The 19,513-nt window shown below is 42.8% G+C and overlaps 1 protein-coding gene across 18 annotated transcripts in view; it reads left to right on the top strand.

Annotated features, from left to right (window-relative positions):
- Nucleotides 1–19,339, top strand: part of LOC115133010 (protein phosphatase 1 regulatory subunit 12A-like) — a 61,036-nt gene extending 41,697 nt beyond the window's left edge. For 8 of the 18 annotated variants that reach the window (XM_029665812.2, XM_029665824.2, XM_029665822.2 and 5 more), the window contains 12 exons: nucleotides 98–253; nucleotides 1,029–1,119; nucleotides 1,687–1,866; nucleotides 2,078–2,282; nucleotides 5,438–5,568; nucleotides 5,862–5,927; nucleotides 9,421–9,437; nucleotides 9,743–9,857; nucleotides 9,987–10,091; nucleotides 10,217–10,264; nucleotides 14,928–14,978; nucleotides 15,818–17,664. In XM_029665812.2, coding sequence (XP_029521672.1) covers nucleotides 98–253; nucleotides 1,029–1,119; nucleotides 1,687–1,866; nucleotides 2,078–2,282; nucleotides 5,438–5,568; nucleotides 5,862–5,927; nucleotides 9,421–9,437; nucleotides 9,743–9,857; nucleotides 9,987–10,091; nucleotides 10,217–10,264; nucleotides 14,928–14,978; nucleotides 15,818–15,958 — 1,306 coding nt within the window. In that variant the 3' untranslated portion in view covers nucleotides 15,959–17,664. The other 10 variants (XM_029665825.2, XM_065021567.1, XM_029665821.2 and 7 more) reach the window with 8 other exon arrangements.
- The last annotated feature ends 174 nt before the right edge of the window (nucleotides 19,340–19,513 follow it).

The raw sequence follows: 19,513 nt of genomic DNA, 5'->3' as shown, positions 1-19,513 counted from the left end.
CAGTTACAGGTGTTAAAATCCTGGGAGGACCCTACACACATGAATGTAAAAAATGTTAGTCCTCTTTTGAAGTCCTGTGTACAATTGTGTGGATCAGGTACTGGGCAGAGGAGAGTGCGGAGAGGGAAAAGGAGCGGGAGAAGGAGTCTGCTGCAGTCATCCCTACGATTAACACTGGTTCCACCACCACGTCCACTACTGGCACGATCATTGGCTCTGACGGCAGGGAGAGACGCAGGTCCGACACGCGCACGTACGCACACACACACACACACTGAAATGGAAACCCACACGTGCACCCATGGGGGAAAAACAAGGATGTCACTGATACACACCGTGTCTATTTTACACACAGCTCATGTTTCTTCACTTGTTTATGCAACTAGAAAACAATGTAATAACTGCCGTCTCAGAAAGCGGAATATCTTGAAGCTTGCAGGATCCTGTGCCGTTTGAGATTGCATTGCCTCTACTTGAGAATTGGGTGTGATCTCCTACAGTGTGTACACGCTGGGGGAGGAGTGGGAGTCTGTTAAAATGAATGGGGTTAAGAGCACGTCTTCCTGTGAAGTCACTGCTGCTGAAAGAAGCCACCTGTTCTGGGAGGGTACTAGAACCCTGTCTGCTACAGAAAGTTCTCCTTATAAGGAATATGGGGTTTCTCAAGGCCTAGACAAGGCTCACGAGTGATTGTGTTCATATTTTTGAATGCGGTGAAGGAACATATTCCCTCTTCAAAGAAAGCATTACAATTACCTGTCTTGTTGTTCCCTCAGTATTTGCAATATTTTGAGACTGACGCTAAATTAAAGGTGAACGAAGAATAAATATCTCCACAGCTGATAGTACAATACAAATATGGAAGTGAGCAGAGAGAACACTGTTAGATTTGCCATTTTTAGATTGACAACTGTTCAGGTAAATAGCCTAATCTCATAACTACCACGTCTATCATCCTCATCCTTACGTGTGACTTTAGCTTGTTTTTGTTCAAGATTGTACCTCACGCCTGTCCTTGTTTGTTGCAGATCGTACCTCACGCCTGTTAGGGATGAAGAGTCGGAGTCCCAGAGGAAAGCCCGCTCCAGACAGGCTAGACAGTCCAGACGGTCTACCCAGGTTAGTGAAGACGTCTGTCCTAACTCTGCTTCTGAACTGGGCCTAAATGTCCAACCAAATACTTGGCGATAAATGCAGTGTCAACTGAGTCACTTCTTATTGGACTTTTGTAATAAGAAAAAGTAATGTACATGTTATCAAGTATTCTGCCATAATGTGGCTTGGGCTAATATAGCTGAACTGATTGTTGTTTTTTTAAAGAAGAAGTTATTGCCAGTTTGTTTTTATTGCGGAAACATAAACATTGTGTAAAGTGGCACACATTTCTAAGCGTGGCGAGTTTTAATGAGATTGTTTACAAGCTGTAGGAAACTGGGCTGGTCCTTTTCCACGCTGTCACGAATACTAAATATGGTTCAGCTTAAAATGCCCAAGTAAATTGTCTACTTTCCATAACCACAATGTGCACAGTGCAGTAAGAGAATGCCTGAAATTAGTTGTACAGTTTCATCTTCCAAAATGCAGATTACTGACATTTTGTAGTTTTCAAAATGGCCAAATAACAAACATTTGCTCCTGTAACCCCTTTCGGCAGAGATTCACTAAATTCTCTCCGTTTCCTCTCAGGGTGTGACTCTGACTGACCTCCAAGAGGCAGAGAAGACCATCGGCAGGAGCCGCCCCACACGGACCCGGGAGGAGGAGAAGGAAGAGAAGGAGAAACAAGACAAGGAGAAGCAGGAGGAGAAGGAGACTGGTGAGACCAAGGAGGACGACTACCGGTCGAGGTACCGCAGCTTCGAAGAGGTATGTCATGGCTTCCCCACGAGTTATTTGCGAGGCTCTATTATCCATCTGGAAATGCAACATATGAGTTTACTGTTTATGTGTAAACTGACAATCACTTGAGGTTTCTAAATAAATTTGGTACATTTTTTGGCAGTTTTCCTCAAGCCCTGGTTGTTTGATCAGAAGACTGTAACTATTCTGGACTTCCTGTTCTTTCTCCTCTCTCCAGACTTACCAGCGCTACCGTCCCTCCACCACCTCGACCACCTCCACCCTGAGCACGGCCTCCACACCGTCCTCCACCACCTCCAGCTCCCTCAACAGGCCCAACAGCCTGAGCAGCATCACTTCCTCCTCCAGCTCCCTCAACAGGCCCAACAGCCTGACGGGCATCACCTCTTCCTACAGCCGCTCCTCCAGGGACACTGAGAAAGGTCAGCCATTAGAGCAGAGCTGTAATTAAACCTCATATGTTGCTGCCATTCGGTGTATCAGTATGATAAATCTATGTACTCTCATAACAAACTGTAAGCTTTCTGGACACTGTCAGCATTGCATTGATTGACTGAGTAGATTCACATGCACACACAAATATTATACTGTGATACTCCTGCTTTCAAAAAAAGAAGCTTGAGTTTTACTGTAGAATATATTCCAATATTGAGGTATGGCTGGAGTATGTAACATAATTAGATATACAGTGCCTTCAGAAAGTATTAATTCTTGACTTTATTCTACATTTTGTTACAGCCTGAATTCAAAATGGATTAAATAGATTTCTCACCCATCTGCTAAATGACTTAAATGTAAATGTAAAATTACAGTGAAAACATGTTTCAGAGATTTTTGCAATTTATTGAAGATGAAATACAGATCTCATTTATACTGAACAAAGATATGAATACAACATGTAACAATTACAATGATTTTACTGAGTTACAGTTCATATAAGGAAATCAGTCAATTGAAATAAATTCTTTAGGCCCTAATCTATGGATTTCACATGACTGGGCATCGGTGCAGCCACACGTGGGACTGGGAGGGCATAGGCAATCCAAATGAGTTCTCCCCCACAAAAGGGTTTTATTATAGATAGCTGATTAAACTCAGTTTTCAGCTATCTGGGAGGCTGGTCTTGCTTATTGTAGAGAAATAAAAATGTATTTCTCTGACAACCGCTCTGGTGGTTATTCCTGCAGTCAGCATGCCAATTGCAAGCTCCAACTTTAGAAATCTGTGGCGTTGTGTGACAACACAATTTAGTATTCGTATTGTCCCCAGCACAAGGTGCACCTGTGTAATGTTCATGCTGTTTAATCAGCTTCCTGATATGCCACACCTGTCAGGTAGATGGATTATCTTGCAAAGGAATGCTCACTAACAGGGATGGTAACAAATCTGTGCACCAACATTTTAGAGAAATAAGCTTTTTGTGGGTGTGGACATTTCTGTGATCTTTTATTTCCACTCATGAAACATGGGACCAACACTTGACATGTTCCTTTTTTATATTTTCTGTTCAGTGTGTGTGTATATAAGTATTCACACCCCTTTGCTATGACACTCCAAATAGTGCTCAGTTGCATGTCATTTCCTTTGATCATCCTTGATGTCACTACAGCTTGATTGGAGTCCACCTGTGGCAAATTCAATTGTTTGGACATTTTTAGAAAGAAACACTTGTCTATATAAGGTCCCACAGTGCAGGTGGGCTGTCATTGTAAATTAGAATTTGTTCATAACTGACTTGCCTAGTTATATAAAGGTTAAGTTAAATAACTGTCAGAGCAGAAACTATACCATGAAGTACAAGGAACTTTCGGTAGTGCTCCAAGATAATTGTGATGAGGCATGTATCTGGGGAAGGGTTTAAAACAATTTCTAGAGTTTTGAAAGTTTCTAAGCGCACAGTGGTCTCCATTAATATGGAACTTAATATGGAACTGCCTAGAGCTGGCTAGCCGAACAAACTGAGCAACAGGGCAAGAAGGACCTAGGTCAGGGAGGTGACCAAGAAGCCAATGACCACTGACAGAACTACGTAGTTCCTTGGCTGAGATGGGAGAGCCTGCCAGAAGGACAATAGTCTGGCCACTCTCCCACAAAGCCCAGAAGAGCCTGAGGCCACTTCTAAGAAAAAAAGCATATGACAGCATGCCCGGAGTTTACAAAAAGGCATGTGAAAAACTTAAAAGCATAAGGCAATAGATTGTAGTCTGAGACAAAAATGTAAGTCTTTGGCCTGAATACTAAGGGCTATGTCTGGAGAGAACCAGGCACAGCTCATCACCCGTATAACACCATCCCTACCGTGAATCGTGGTGGCGGCAGCATGCTATGGGAATGCTTTTCAGAAGCAGGGACTGGGAGACTGGTAAGGATAGAGGGACCAATGAATAGAGACATGCAGCCAATTTCTTGAAGAGAACTTGCTTGATAGCGCAAAGGACCTTAGACTGAGGGTGAAGATTTACATTCCAGCAGCAGAATGACCCCAAGCATACAGCCAAAGCAACGCTGCAATGGCTTCAGAACAAGAATGTAAAAGTACTTAATCTGTGGAAAGACTTGAAGATTGCTGTTCACTCCCCATCTAATTTAAGAGTTTAAGAAAATCTGCAAGGAAGAATGGAAGAAAATCCTAAAATCCAGAGATGAAAAGCTGATCCAGGCACCGAAGACTACTTAAAGCTGTATCGCTGCCAAGGTGTTTCTGCAAAGAATTGACTCGGGAATACTTCTGTAAATTAGATTTCTGTATTACATTTTCAATAAATCTAAAAACATCTTTTCACTTTGTCATTATGGGATATTTTGTGTAGATGTGTTAACAAATTATAAATGTAATCCATTTTGAATTCAGGCTGTAACAGAACAAAATGTAGAACAAGTCAACGGGTATGAATACTTTCTGAAGGCACTGTATCTAATAGCCATGTGAGCATAGACTGGTTAACCTGAATTCCACCCAGGCAGGGAAAGGATTGGGATGCCTTAAATGAAACATGACCCTGCCAAGCCACACTGCTTCTTCACTCTGCTCGCTTAACCAGGAAGCCAGCCGCACCAATGTGTCGGAGGAAACACCGTCCAACTGACGACCGAGTCCGCTTGCAGGCAGCTGGCCCTCCACAAGTAGTCGCTAGAGCACGATGAGACAAGGAAATCCCAGCCGGCCAAACCCTCCCCAATTGTGCCCCGCCCCATGGGTCTCCCGGTCACGTCCGGCTGTGCCACAGCCTGGGATCAAACCCGAGGCTGTAGTAGCGCCTCAGCACTGCGATTCTGTGCCTTAGACCTCTGCCACTTGGGAGGCGCAAACCAAAGATATAACTTAAGGTTTACCGAACTACGCTTTGATGGAATGAAACTTTGTTGGCACACACTGACTAATGAACACTATTGATGAAGGACATGCTCATTTATTGGGTGACTAATAGTTTGTCACCACTTAGGCTCCTCAGTAAAGTCAAATGCATTTCCAAAATTTAAATTTTGATTTGACAATGTAAACCTGACGAATTGGAATTGACCCCAAATGTACTAGGTCCAGTGCATATGGCTCACTCGGTCTCTCTGTAATTGACAGAATCCGACAAGAAGCAGCAGGAGGAGGAGAAGGAGGGAGAGGATAAGTCCCAGCCCCGCTCCATACGTGATCGCCGGCGGCCCCGTGAGAAGAGACGCTCCACCGGGGTGTCTTTCTGGACCCAAGATGGGGTTTGTGACATACACACACTGACACTTTATTTTTTAATGTGGACATGCCTCAAGTGTAATGAACAGAGCCCACTTGACCCACCTTTAAGGTAATAAGGATACATGTCAGTTTGAGGTGAAAAGCCATTTTATAGATTTAGCAGTACAACTACTCTCGAGGTACTACACTGAAGTGCACCTCCATGAAACATCTGGATGTAGCTGATTGGGGTTTTTCAGCCAGACTTTGGGTTTATTCTGAGAATAACTGTCCGGGTGCTGTTCCTGACCTCCTGTCCCTCCTTGCATTCCAGAGTGATGACAATGACCCAGACCAGTCGGCGGACTCCGAGGAAGGCAGCATCAAGGGTGAACCTCAGGTAACCTTAGTCCACACAACCATGCAGAAATAAACCCACAATGGATGCAGTAAAGAGGTCATTGGAACGCAGGATGCTGTGACTCCCTCATTTGCGCAAATTCAACAAATCTGATCGAACTATGTCAAATCTGTCATTTTTGTATTATTCATTTGAAACGGGCTCAAGGTGGTTACTAAAGTCTGATTTGGATATTTTGGGCTGTTTTCACTGCATAACGTTTTAAAGTTGTCCCCTTTTCACGTTTTGAAGAAGTGACTGCTAAATGCTAACTCTAGTTTGTATGAGATGGTATCATAGCTAGCATACAGAGATTGTTATGGAAGGTAGTCATTTTTAACTGAAAGGCATGTCTACGTTAAAGTGTCAGTGGGTGTATATCACGAACCCCATTGATTGGTGACTATGACATGTATTGGGTTTGACATCCATACAAGCGTTATGCTCAGATTTATACATCAACATATTGTGAAATATCCATAATAAACAATAGGCTGTTTTTGCTTGGGGGCATTGAGGATATTTCACTCGTTTCCATGGTATTTACATTGTTTTGATTGAGTTCCATTGACCTCTTTACCGCAACTGTCTGTGGTCCAGCCTGAGACCCAAACTAAAGGATAGACTGTTTTGATTAAACACTTTTAGTGAGTGGCCATTTTTTTTATGAAGTTCAACCACCCCAATCAACTTTTTTTGCTCTTTCACTCTTTTGTCTATAGTCACGGCCAAGCAAGTGCCTCTGCTTTTCCTTTATTTGGCCTATTTTGGCCAGCTTTGGTACTGTAAAGACTCCCTCTTCTGCTTACTTTGGATATCATGGTTCCTCCTTTCCTGTGATTGTCCTGTTGCTAAGGTGACCTCAAACGCAAAGCACTCTGCACCATAGTTCAGTAAGTTCCAAAACAAGCCACCACACAAAGGAAATTGTCTTGTTCATGTTGAACGTACAGGCAGTTTTCACTATTATGAAAACTATTCTGCGATAGGAGGAGAAAATGGAAGGAATTAAAACGTTCTGGGCTAGTTACTTCATTAAAACTAGATATTGACAATTACTTTAAGTTTATTTTTTCACATGCATTGAAAAATGTCCAGCATTCTGCAATCCGCGATGACTTATTTTTAGTGGACACGACATCCACCCTGTAATCATAGCTAAAGAACCCCCAACGGAGTTTCTGTTGTACCTTTTGGGAGGGGGATGAGAAGGTCGGTATGACTAACAAAAAATGGGTCATGCCTCTTTGTATGTAAAAAGAGAGCGGCATTTTGTTTATCTACAAAGGACTCATGAAGAAACTTCCTATCTCTATTGTATCATCAATTCAATTTAGACTTACAAATGACCAAACCCAGTCTCAGGCTTGGATACTACTGGAGGCCCCTTTGGTCTCCACAGTTGGGTAAAGCTGCTTTTAGTCTTTTATTTTTTTGCGACCTTCATGTGGAACAACTTCCAGAGCTCTCTGAAATGAGATCTCCTCGTCCTCCATGGTCAATGATCAGTGACCTCTTGATATATCTGTTTTAATATCTCTTTTTGTTATGTTGTACATTGTATCTGTTTGTATTTATGCAGAGCTCCTCTGTAAGAGACCCTAGTCTTATGACTTCCCTGTCAAATAAAGGTTGAATAAGATGGAGTCTCCCTGGCTAAGTCTTCCTGTTTTGGAAGGGGTGTGTCCTATGCAGTGCTGCGGAGCGGACAGTGATGTGGCCAGGCGCTTGGCTGCAGATCAGACGCACACAGTGGGAGGAGGAGGGCTGGTGGACGGAGCAACCAGCCAGAAAGCCAGCATATCTCTTTGTTGTTGAAGGCTGCACGTTGGGGCGGGGCCTTAACGGAACACCAAATAGGAAATGGTCTATTATCTCTGCATGAATAGGAAAGCATTCAGGAAGAGCTGCTCCCTCCTGCCAGAGTTGATTTGGGTTTCTCCCTGGGCTTGGAATTGCCAGGGACCTCACGATACAATGTTAGGATACTTAGGGGCCGATACACGATGTGTATTTCGATTTGATGTTTAAACTATTGATCACTACATGTCTGCTACAGAGAGACGAGAGCGCATGTGAAAGTGACTTTTGATCGGTCATTGAAATAAAAGGGCTGAAAACACATTCGCTCACTATTTTAGAAGATGGAGAACAAGCTATAGGCTAAACAATACAGGAGTTTTGGTGCAGGTACGGTCAACAAACGTTACCTGGCAATTAGGGTTGAATAGTTTCCTGGTATTTTACAATGTTCCATCCTGAGAATAAATCACTTTTCTCCCGTGTAACCCGGTACTTCCCATCAAAACCGGAAGTGTTTTTGGAATTGATGGAGAGCGAGCGTGCTCGCCCGTACATCGATTTAAAGCAACGATATAGGATTTTTAAAACGCTGCAATTAAAAAATAAATAAAATCTTTACAATTGGGGGAAAAAAAGGTGACCCCCGAAAGCCAGATGGAGATGTGTAAATTAGATGTGCATTCAGTACAAATCGATACTTGCAGTCAAAGTATCAATGAAATATTGTGATATAACTAGTTTCACCCCTCCAGTTCTGCCCACTTGATTTTAGGTAGTAAACATAGCTGGCCTTATGGTGGTGAAAGTCAAGGACAACTGGAGTTATTGAAGAATGTCCCTGCATTTATCAATTACTTGCAGTGTGAAGTGAAGCACTTTTTTTCTTGACTTGAGGGAGATTTGAATTGGTCAAGATCTTCAAAATATATCACAACCTGAGGGAAGTAGGTTAAAACATGCTTTGGTGTTTTTGTTAAGCAGTATATTTTTCTGACAACTGACATGTACAACAGGTTGAATGATAGGTTTCTTCCCCCTCACCATTTGAATCTCTGTAGCTAAGGTCTTAAAGATATCCTGACACACAAGGGTTTTCCCTGGAGATCGGGCTCCTTCAGCTTCAGGAAACCAACAGCAATTTGAACACTGTTGTAGGCTTGGCCCTCTGACCCACATCCCGCCTGCTCTGAGAAACACTGCGGGAGCTAGGAGAGGCTGGGATCAGGGGCAGGCCCTTAAGGCGCTGGCAGGCTTGGCAGCCATTCAGGAATATGTGTGTGGGGGGGGCTGTTGCAGTGCAGCGGGGTCAGGTACTATGAGAAGGGAGAGGGCCTGGACACTAATTCGTCCAACATCTAGCTTTGTCAACTCTTTGCAAATCAATGAGGCAGACCTTTTGAAGCCAAGGAAATTAATAACCTAGCAGTATATCTAATTTAGGATTTACAAAAAGATGTGCTCGGAGAATAGAATGCACCTTAAAGATCCTGTTTTCATTGTGTTCATTGTGATGCTCCAAACATTCCCCAGCAGAACAACAAAACCCTCAAATGCACTCTAATTGATCATCTACATTCCACATACTGAGCTCGTCTAGACAACAGGAAAACTGCTTTGAATCGGTCATGTGGATTTGCTTGTATTAACATTGGGTAAAGACATTAAATCACTGCTGTTTTTCTTTTCACAGAGCGACCGACTGTCCAGGTACGTGCCAAATTCAGTATATTCTTCAGGTCTATCCAAATGGCACACTATTCCCTATATAGTGCACAACTTTTGACCAGGGCCCATAGGGCACCTGTAGTGTACTAATTTTGACCAGAGCCCTATGTAGAGAATAGGGTGCCATTTGGGAATGCATCATTCCTGTCTATTTACCCTTCACTTGGAGGGCTTGTGCAACTTTGGATCAAATAAATCATTGACAAACTGGTATATGGCTATGTAAATATTAGACATGGTCAATAAGATGATGTAGAGCTAATTGTCCATGTTTTTATTCTGATCAGGAATGAGAGCAGCACTTCCTCTTCTGACCGCTATGACCACCTGGGTAGCCGTGGCGAGGGTCGCAGGTCATTCTCAAGCAGGCTGGACCGAGACGATAGCACTGACTACAAGAAGGTACTGGAGCTCCCAGACACTCACCTTCTACCTTAGTTAAAATCACACCAGACTCAATGACAACACCATAGAAATAGTCACATTTTCCCTGTGAAGTTACTTTTTTCGGACTGTTTTTCCCTCTCTCAGCTTTATGAGCAGATCCTAGCTGAGAATGAGAAGCTGAAGTCCCAGTTACGTGACACAGACCTGCAGCTGAATGACTTGAAGCTACAGCTGGAGAAGGCCACACAGGTGAGGCACTGTGGCCAGGCTGCGCTGTACAGTTGGGAAATTAGCATGTAGCATTAGGATCACTCATTGTGAATAAATAGGACTTCCACGCTAACTGTGGGTTATCGACGTTGCTTGTATTACAGAGGCAGGAGCGCTTTGCTGACCGGTCGCAGCTTGAGATGGAGAAAAGGGTACTGATTTATTAAATGTTTTATGTGTTAATGTTTTTAACTTCATTTGTTTGGTAAAATGATTAACTTACAAAAATGAGTTATATGAATGAAAGGCACTTACAAATCAAATTATTATTATTATTGGTTTGAACTGAATTGGTATTGGTAGTGGTTAACAGCGTGGTAATCAATGCCAACTGGTTTATGTCTGAAGGTTACAAGCAGGCCCCAATTTCAGCTGGGTGGTATGGTCTTATAAACCTGACTACTTTCTCCAGTCTACTGCCTCTCCTGCTGGCTGGCTCACCATGCCTGTATATTTGGCTGGGGGGCGTGCAACGCCACCCAAGCACGAGCTACCTACCTTCTCTCACGTGTTTTTGTACATTTTTAGCCAGTGTGGTCACTTTTTCTCCATGGTTGTTCTTTTTGACGAGTGTGTGTGTGTGTGTGTGATAGTGAATATACATGATGGATTGTTTCAATGTAAATGTGTTATCTTACGCATGTGCTTTTTGCCATTCTTTTTGGAAAGTGTTCACTCACATCACCTTAACAACTGACACAAATGTATGGGGTCAATTTCACGCCATATGTATTGAATTCAAACATGAAAAATAAAGTTGAATGTAAACATATTTTGGATGACTGGTGTAATAATGGATGTAGAAATCAAAAACCAAACAATTGAAGGCAAAATATATACAGTTGTGTCCAAGTTTTGAGAAGTATACTTACAAGCATTTCATAATTATCAAAGTTTTTTTTTTATTGACAATTACATGTATTTGATGAGTCAATATTTGCTGTGTTGACCTTTTTTCAAGACCTCTGCAATCTGCCCTGGCATGCTATCAATTAACTTCTGGGCCACATCCTGATTGATGCCGGCCCATTCTTGCGTAATCAATGCTTGGAGTTTGTCAGAATGTGTGCGTTTTTGTTTGTCCCACCCGCCTCTTGAGGATTGACCAAGTTCTCAATGGGATTAAGTTCTGGGGAGTCTCCTGGCCTTGGACCCAAAATATCGATGTTTTGTTCCCCGAGCCACTTAGTTATCACTTTTGCCTTATGGCAAGGTGCTCCATGCTGGAAAAGGCATTATTCATCACCAAACTGTTCCTGGATGGTTGGGAGAAGTTGCTCTCGGAGGATGTGTTGGTACCATTCTTTATTCATGGCTGTGGTGTTAGGCAAAATTGTGAGTGAGCCCACTCCCTTGGCTGAGAAGCAACCCCACCCATGAATGGTCTCAGGATGCTTTACTGGCATGACTTAGGACTGGTGGTAGCGCTCACCTTGTCTTCTCCGGACAAGCTTTTTTCCAGATGTAAAGGGGATTCATCAGAGAAAATGACTTTACCCCAGTCCTCAGCAGTCCAATCCCTATACCTTTTGCAGAATATCAGTCTGTCCCTGATGTGTTTCATGGCTTCTTTGCTGCCCTTATTGACACCAGGCCATCCTCCAAAAGTCTTTGCCTCACTGTGTGTGCAGACGCACTCAGACCTGCCTGCTGCCATTCCTGAGCAAGCTCTGTACTGGTGATGCCCCGATCCCGCAGATGAATCAACTTTAGGAGACGGTCCTTGTGCTTGCTGGACTTTCTTGGGCGACCTGAAGCCTTCTTCACAACAATTGAACCGCTCTCCTTGAAGTTCTTGATTATCCAATAAATGGTTTAGGTGCAATCTTACTGGCAGCAATATTCTTTCCTGTGAAGCCCATTTTGTGCAAATCAAAAAGGTAACCATGATTGACAGAGGAAGAACAATGATTCCTAGCACCACCCTCCGTTTGAAGCTTCCTGTCTGTTATTCGACCTCAATCAGCATGACAGAGTGATCTCCAGCCTTGTCCGCATCAACACTCACACCTGTGTTAACGAGAATCACTTACATGATGTCAGCTGGTCCTTTTGTGGCAGGGCTGAAATGCAGTGGAAATGTTTTTGGGGGATTCGGTTCATTTGCATGGCAAAGATGGACTTTGCAATTCATCTGATCACTCTTCATAACATTCTGGAGTATATTCAAATTTCCATCATACAAACTGAGGGAGCAGACTTAAATTCATATTTGTGTCATTCTCAACTTTTGGCCATGGCTGTAGAATTGTTAACACAAATAATGCATCAAAAGCAAAACCCCGAAACTTGTAAGAAAATAATTTTAAAGCGAGAGCAAAAAATATTTTAACTACTTAGGTAAACATGAATTACCTGTTGCACAACGTTCGGCGCAGGTGTATGGCGAACCATTTGCCAACACCTGCGCTGAACTTTGTCTGACAGATGGTTTGCCATTAAATGTATTAGATAGACATGCTTCTAATATCTGTACATTTCTGACCCGTGACTGACAGTTTGAAGTACGTTAGCTAAAACCCTAAAACGAGGACATCAGACTGTCTACTTAAGTAGGCAATAGGGGGAAAAAGCCTGTCATGTTAATTGATTGGGTAAGACGAACCGTCACTCCAAAACTAGTGGACCAATGGAGACTTCTCTACGCCTCCCTAAACCCCGCCTTTCACGGAAAAATAATGCGTAACTTGCATTCAAAAAGACTGGCAGTGAAAGCAAAGATACGAGTAGCATAACCAAAGGGTAGGACATGCAGGCAAGACTGTAGGCAAAATCTATTCAATAAGATTGGTTGCTGGGAAAGTTTAACCGAAAACTATTTGTATTCGTTTGAAAATAAAAAATACTTTGTCATTAAGTTTTGCTCTCGCTTTAAAATGATTTGCTTACATGTTTTGGTTTTGCTTTTAATGTATTTTTGTTTACAATTATATTTATTTATTTTATTTGTTTGGTTTTTGATTTCAAAATCCATTATTTCACCCGTCCTCAAACATGTTTACATTCTCAACTATTTTTCATGTTCATGATATTTTATTTTGAATTCAATACATATGGTGTGAAATTGACCCAATAGAAACATCACCTTAACGACAACAGGCACATGTAGTTCGCATGGTGGCCAAGAAAAAAAGTTTATCCTGATCTCCAACCATCTTCCATGAATGATTTACTCATACCCTAATCTATTGCTTTAGTTTTCTTATTAAAGTCCATGTTGTCACTGGATTTTAGATGACCTTCCCTTGATCTCCTTCCCCTGGCGTTCCCTAAAGTCTGCATACCTCAACCTTCACAGCTTGGGTCTGCCTTTGTAAGCGAAGCCAACTGCTTCTTTTATTTTAGCTGTATTGGCCCCGCCAGTATGGCTGACATTACCCATGAGTCATTTCATGAACTTGTCATGTTTTAGATAACCACATCAGGAGAAGATGGGACATGCAGCACTAGACATGTTAGGTATTTTTGATGCTTCACAATCATGCGAGTGCACCTCACCCACTTTCCTCTCGCCTCTGTCTCTCTTCATGAAGCTCCTCAACCTGCATCTGTTATCTGACGTTCACACCTCATCTCCACAGTCACTTTATTGGATATAACTGCAGCTAGGGTTTTACTATCAGACAGTGTCAATTTAGATTTCGTCTAAAATACCTTTTTTCGGCTTAGTCACATTTTAGCCACAAAAGTTTGCATTTTCTTCTATTAAATAATGAATATGTAGGCTACCTCTGACATTAATTGTGGCAGATTGTAACTAATGCCAGGCACAATTAACCATATAGGCTATGAAGCCTTTGCTACAGGTAAAATTTTCGACTGATTTTCTCCCCCGTCATAACCATAAAGGGGGGTAAATAAGTGGTCTCTTGAAAAGGGGAGAATTTAAGCTTTCCAGAAATGTTAGTATTACCATACTCCTAATATTCAACAAATAGCATTCGTTTGTCCCATAGGAAAAATGGAACCACTTGCATTCGCGCATCGCTGTGCGTGAGCTGCAACACAGATGAATAATAGCGCAAAGGGGAAAATGGAGGTTCTGATGTGATCAAAGCAAAAATAGCCAACATGAAAGTGAGTAAACATGACTTGTAACTAAGCTCAACTAGAACAGTAAAGTGTCCTGGCACCTGGCTTCGCATCGGTTCAAAAAGATTGACTTGTGATTGAAGTGGCCTGGGTAGCTGTGGGAGGAGAGCTGGGTGGATCAGCTCAATCAGACCGTGCAACTGAAAGATGTCAATTCTACAAACATGTCCAATCCTAAACATGTATGCTTCAGAATATTTCATGCAGTCCTCTCATTGGCAGAATTGGCATCCTTCATGTTCTGTGGTCTGCAGCTGATTTGCGTTGATCTGCCCAGCTCTCCCACACAGCTCCAGGCCGTCACTTCAGTCACTCGTCAATCTTTTGAACTGATGCGAAGCCAGGTGACACTTGACTGTCGAATGTTGCGGCTTTAGCGCCGTGGTCCGCATGTCATGCCAAATTAAATGTCCATTAGTGTCACATTTTCGTTGACTAAAATGAAAGTAATTGGTGATAGTTATCCCCCCCATGGAATCTCGTCTCGTTATCGTCATAGTTTTAGTCAGGAAAAATATTGTTGATGAAATGAACACTGCTATCAGAGCCAGAGTCACTCGAGGCTGTAACAGCCGAGCTGCGGAGCCGAGGTGTGAGGTAACATAACTGAAGCAGTTTGTGGGAGCCTGTATGCGGTGGTTGTCTTGTGTGTTGTTTTCTATGCTTGTCTCCCTCTTCTGTAAACCCGGGGTTAACATCTGTTTGTCCCCCCCCTCCCTGCAGGAAAGAAGAGCTCTAGAAAGGAAGATCTCTGAGATGGAGGAGGAACTCAAGGTACTGTCTTATGTGACTGGGCCCTCGATGTATGTTGTTGGGTGTAAGGCCCTATTTTTGTGTAGGGCACCAGAAGGTTTTGAGTGACATAATTGCATATTGCCCCTTTAAGATCAGGAACAGCAGTCAATATTCCAATGTTAAACATACTGTATACTTTAGCTGCACCACTAGTGTGGACCAATGTGAGGGCCGGAGGCAATTCAATGTCCCATTTGATAAACTCTCTGGTGCTGTGAATTATAGCATTGTAGATGTATAACGTAACAATCCTAACTGACAGTCAGCATAGTGCTGTTGTCACTACACTCCCCAGTGTTTGATTTGAGCCCCCAGTGTATCCTGTGTGTGTGCGTGCGTGTTCAGTATTGCCACATTTTGGGATGCTCTATGTTGACGTAACCCTTCTAACTAAGGAGATTGGATGTTCTCAGAAACAGGGCAACAAAATAAACAAGTGTTTTCCTTCTTCCCAGCACTGCCATAATGTAGTGACTATTTCTAGGTCATAGGCAGCCCAGCGACCATATCGGTCTTCCTCTCGCTCTCTATTCTACTCTGCTACTGTAGATTGGCGTCTCTACTACATGCCAGCCTGCTTGGAAAGCACTTGTCATTCCTCCAGTTCCAAACTCTGTCCCATTTTCCTAACAATCTCCTTTTTCTGTTTTGTCTTCTTTGCCCCTTCTTATCCTTTCTATAATTTGTATTGGCCCCCCTTGTCTTCCATTCTTTCTCTCCCTTCTGGTACTCTCCCATCTCCCCCTTTGCTCTGCCCTCTGCTGGTTTGACTCTCTCGCTCTCCCCCTCTCTCTCCCTGTGTTGTGGTTTTCCTGCAGAACCTCCCAGAGGTAAAGCAGGTTCAGGCCCTGCGTCAGGTCAAGGAGCGGCTGCAGGCAGAGAACAGGGCCCTGGCCCGCGTGGTGGTCAAGCTCTCCCAGTCAGCCTGCAGCCAGCTGCCCCCCTCCGTGGACCTGTAGCCCTGCCCAACCACTCCTCCTCACCCCCTCACCCTCCCTTCTCATGCTCCATTCGTGCTCCGACCTCACCCATAGACAGGCAGGTCCCCAGCCGCCCAACTACAAGGTTATCTCCCCCTACCTCCCCTGTCATCTCTGGTTTTCATATTGGGGAGTGTGTTTTGACTGGGCACTTTCCATTTGCAGTACCTATAGTTAAATGTTATTTTCAGTCAGGTAAGTATCAATTCAGGTGTTCATTTTCAAATAAGCAAATATACAACTTTATTGTTAGTGTAGCACCTGAATATTGGACTACATGATTAGGTCTTTATTCAATTGATTTTACTAGATAATTTGATATACTGTAAAGGAGAGTGCCCCATTTTGTTATTTTCCCCCAGTGTGCAGTCTTGAAGTCTTTATCAGGGAGTGCCGCTGTTTCGTTCGGCTGGTTTCTGGCTTTGCATGACATGGCTTCCTTTTAGCGTCAAATGGCGGACATGTTTTTTTTTATGGAGGACGGACACATTTCCTTTCCCCTCAGTGTCTTTCTCCAGTCCCACCCCCATTTCAATTGAGTCTTTATAGATGACATCAACCCAGCTTTGAGACTGGGTCACCCCAATACTGCAGGTTTCCACTTGGTCTTATTTAATTTCCCAGTGACCTAGACATATTAATTTGTCTCTTGCTCATGATTTCAATTTCCATTACATGCCATAAGAAGCTCCGGTTGGTTGATTGTCATCTGTAATATAATGCCTTTATAGTTTTGCGGTGAACAGTTTTACGTTTTGCTCTTGATGTTCAGTTGTTTCCTATGTGAATGCTGAAGTGTTTCAAGAGGGACTGGGCAATCTGCCATGGTTGCACTGCCCCAGGCAATGCTGGACTGCATGGCTTCATGAATCTGCTTAGCCCAGTATGGATTTAATTGATATTGAGGGAATTATATTTGGGTATGAAAATCTGTGACTCATTGTGATTAGTTATGTTTTAATTTGTCAAACAAACTGGGTAGTATTTCGTAGTTCTCTCGTAATATTACCCACTTAATCCACAACACTTTGGCACCACACTGATGACTAGTCAAAGTTTCTATTTCAGACTAAACTCACAAAATGTGAACAAGATGACAGGCAGTGGTGTAGTTATGTTGGTGAATAACATAACTACTGGCATTGTATTAAGGCAGAGATGTAGTAATGCCATTTTTCATATAGCAGTTAGTTTGGAAATTTGGTTCAGGGCAGAAATGGGTATTGGGTGGGTACTGACTGCGAGATGGCGTTAGCTTTACATTTGATAAGTCTACCTCAGATAGAAAAACTGAACAATTGCAGAGGCATTATTTGATGCTGCAACAGTTTGAGTTGTCGTCATGCATTTTTTTAAAGTCCTGTATGCTTCAAACAAAGGTGCACTGTTTGTGCTGCCAGGATTTATGCTGTGTATTTGACGAGTGTGTTGTATTCCTGGCTGCCAGTGGAGCCGCCTGTTCTGCATGGCTATTTAGCAGAAACTTTGGACTGGGGTGTGCTTGCTCCATTCTCAGCAAAGAATATAAAGAAAATGGGGAAAAAAGTGGTTGAGACTGGCTTGTCAAAGATGCTGATGACACACACTGCAATTAACAGTTTCTGGAACTGGGCTGACTGGTAAACCTCAACGTGTCTCTATGGCGACGTGTCTCTAAGCCCATTTCCCCCTCTCTTTTTGTTCTCTTCCAGACGCTACCAGACTTGAAATCAGACAACCAGAGACTAAAGGATGAGAACGGAGCTCTTATTCGAGTCATTAGCAAGCTTTCCAAGTAGAACAAACCCCCCCCCTCCCGCCCTCCTGTGCCCGCCCACTCCTCCATGGCAGTGACTAATGGAATTGCAACTTTTAGGTATTAATTGCAAGAGAAATCCGCAACAAGACTCCTTCTCAGCTCTTCTATGCCTCGCTCCTCTCCCACCACCACCACAGCGTCCTCCCTCTCTCCATTAGGTTATTCTCCACTTCAACCTGTGGCTGCTCACCAGATAGAACCACTGAGTTTACATTAGCAGAGGATAGGGTTGTGAACGTCATGTAAAAGCGTTTGCGGGCGGGAAAGCCTCAACTATTTAACCAATAAGCCTTAGTTGTACATAAAACACTTGTATCGATCTCTCGGCTGTCACAGAAGAACAGTTATTTCACACCTGATTTTATTCGTGCCACAAACCTTTATTTGATCTCTTTGTTTTCATTTCCTGTTTGTTCCTCGACCTACATACAAGGGTTGTGCGATGTGTAGTTGTCCTGTTCTTTCTGACCCCCCCCAGAAGAAGTCCTCCCCGTTTTTGCCTCACAGCAGAAGACTTCCCAGTCGTACCCCGTCTTAGTACACGCAACCCCTCCCCCGACACACACCACACACGCACACACACCTCTATCCACGCCACTCACCCCCTTTCCATTTCTGTACCTTTGTGTGTCTCCCTCCGAGGTAAATGGAATTATCGCTTTACAGAACAGGTGGACTTGGTGGAATTTAAGCTTTCACTGTATGTGCAATATGCATTTATTTCTAATAAAAATGCTTTAATGATGAGTCCATCACTAGTAGGATTTTCACTCCTCCATCTTTCCATCGCTCACCCCTTTCACCGACCCTCTCCCCCTCTTTTCTTTAAGGTTGTAGTGTAGGCGTTGGTTTATACTCTGTATTTCTCACTTCGTTTTAGCAGGTACTGAGTGATGCTGTATATACCTGTATGTATCGTTTGAGACCAGCACATGGCATGCATTTATGGTTCCCGTCTGTTACTATTAAAAATATACAAACTCCAGAGGACAAAAAAAGTGTGTTTTTAACTATTTTCTTCATTTATAGTCTAAAGACATTGGATTACAACCGGGCCTCTCTCTTAAAGGGAAGGGCTGCCAGTGTTCAGTGCTTTTTCTTTCCAGTTTTAAGTGTTCACGGTAATTGTGAGATACAAATAATATAATTGCTTCACTACATTTCACACATTGTATTCAGTATCTTTGGATGAGTGCTGTTCATTTTCTTTTCAGTTGTTTTTTAAGCTGTAGTATTAGCCAAGGTGTTGTCACTAAAAGATCTTAGGTATTGCTAACCCAGTCCTTTTTACAATGTCTACATGCACTGTCAATGCCATGTGAGGAGTATTTGATGTCAGCCACCATCAAATAAAGTCCATGCATCAAACACATTTTATGCATTTCAGTGGCCTTTTTAAGAAAACGTTGCTGTAGTTGGACTGTTGGCCATCTCCTCTTTTGGTTTACATTGCTGTTTTTCCTTTTTAAATTTCCCATCTTGTAAAATAGGCATGTGGCTGAGCTGTGCTGTGACTACCAACCACTGAAGAGTTAATTAAAAATAAACTTGTACATTGTAAAGCCCTTGTGTTGGCTATTTTATTCTTGTCATTTGTTAAATTGTACACTTGAAGGTGACTATTGCCCTTCAGGCATGCTAACCTGTCACTTCTCTGAATAGTTTCTGTCTTGGCCTCTTTCTGCAGTGATACCTCCATTGCACAGCAGAAACATGTTACGAGAATGGTTTCTTGG

This window comes from Oncorhynchus nerka, linkage group LG8 (genome assembly GCF_034236695.1).
Source record: "Oncorhynchus nerka isolate Pitt River linkage group LG8, Oner_Uvic_2.0, whole genome shotgun sequence".
Taxonomy (NCBI): Eukaryota; Metazoa; Chordata; class Actinopteri; order Salmoniformes; family Salmonidae; genus Oncorhynchus; species Oncorhynchus nerka.
Note: the sequence above shows the minus strand (reverse complement) of the source record. Positions and strands in the feature narration are given on the sequence as shown.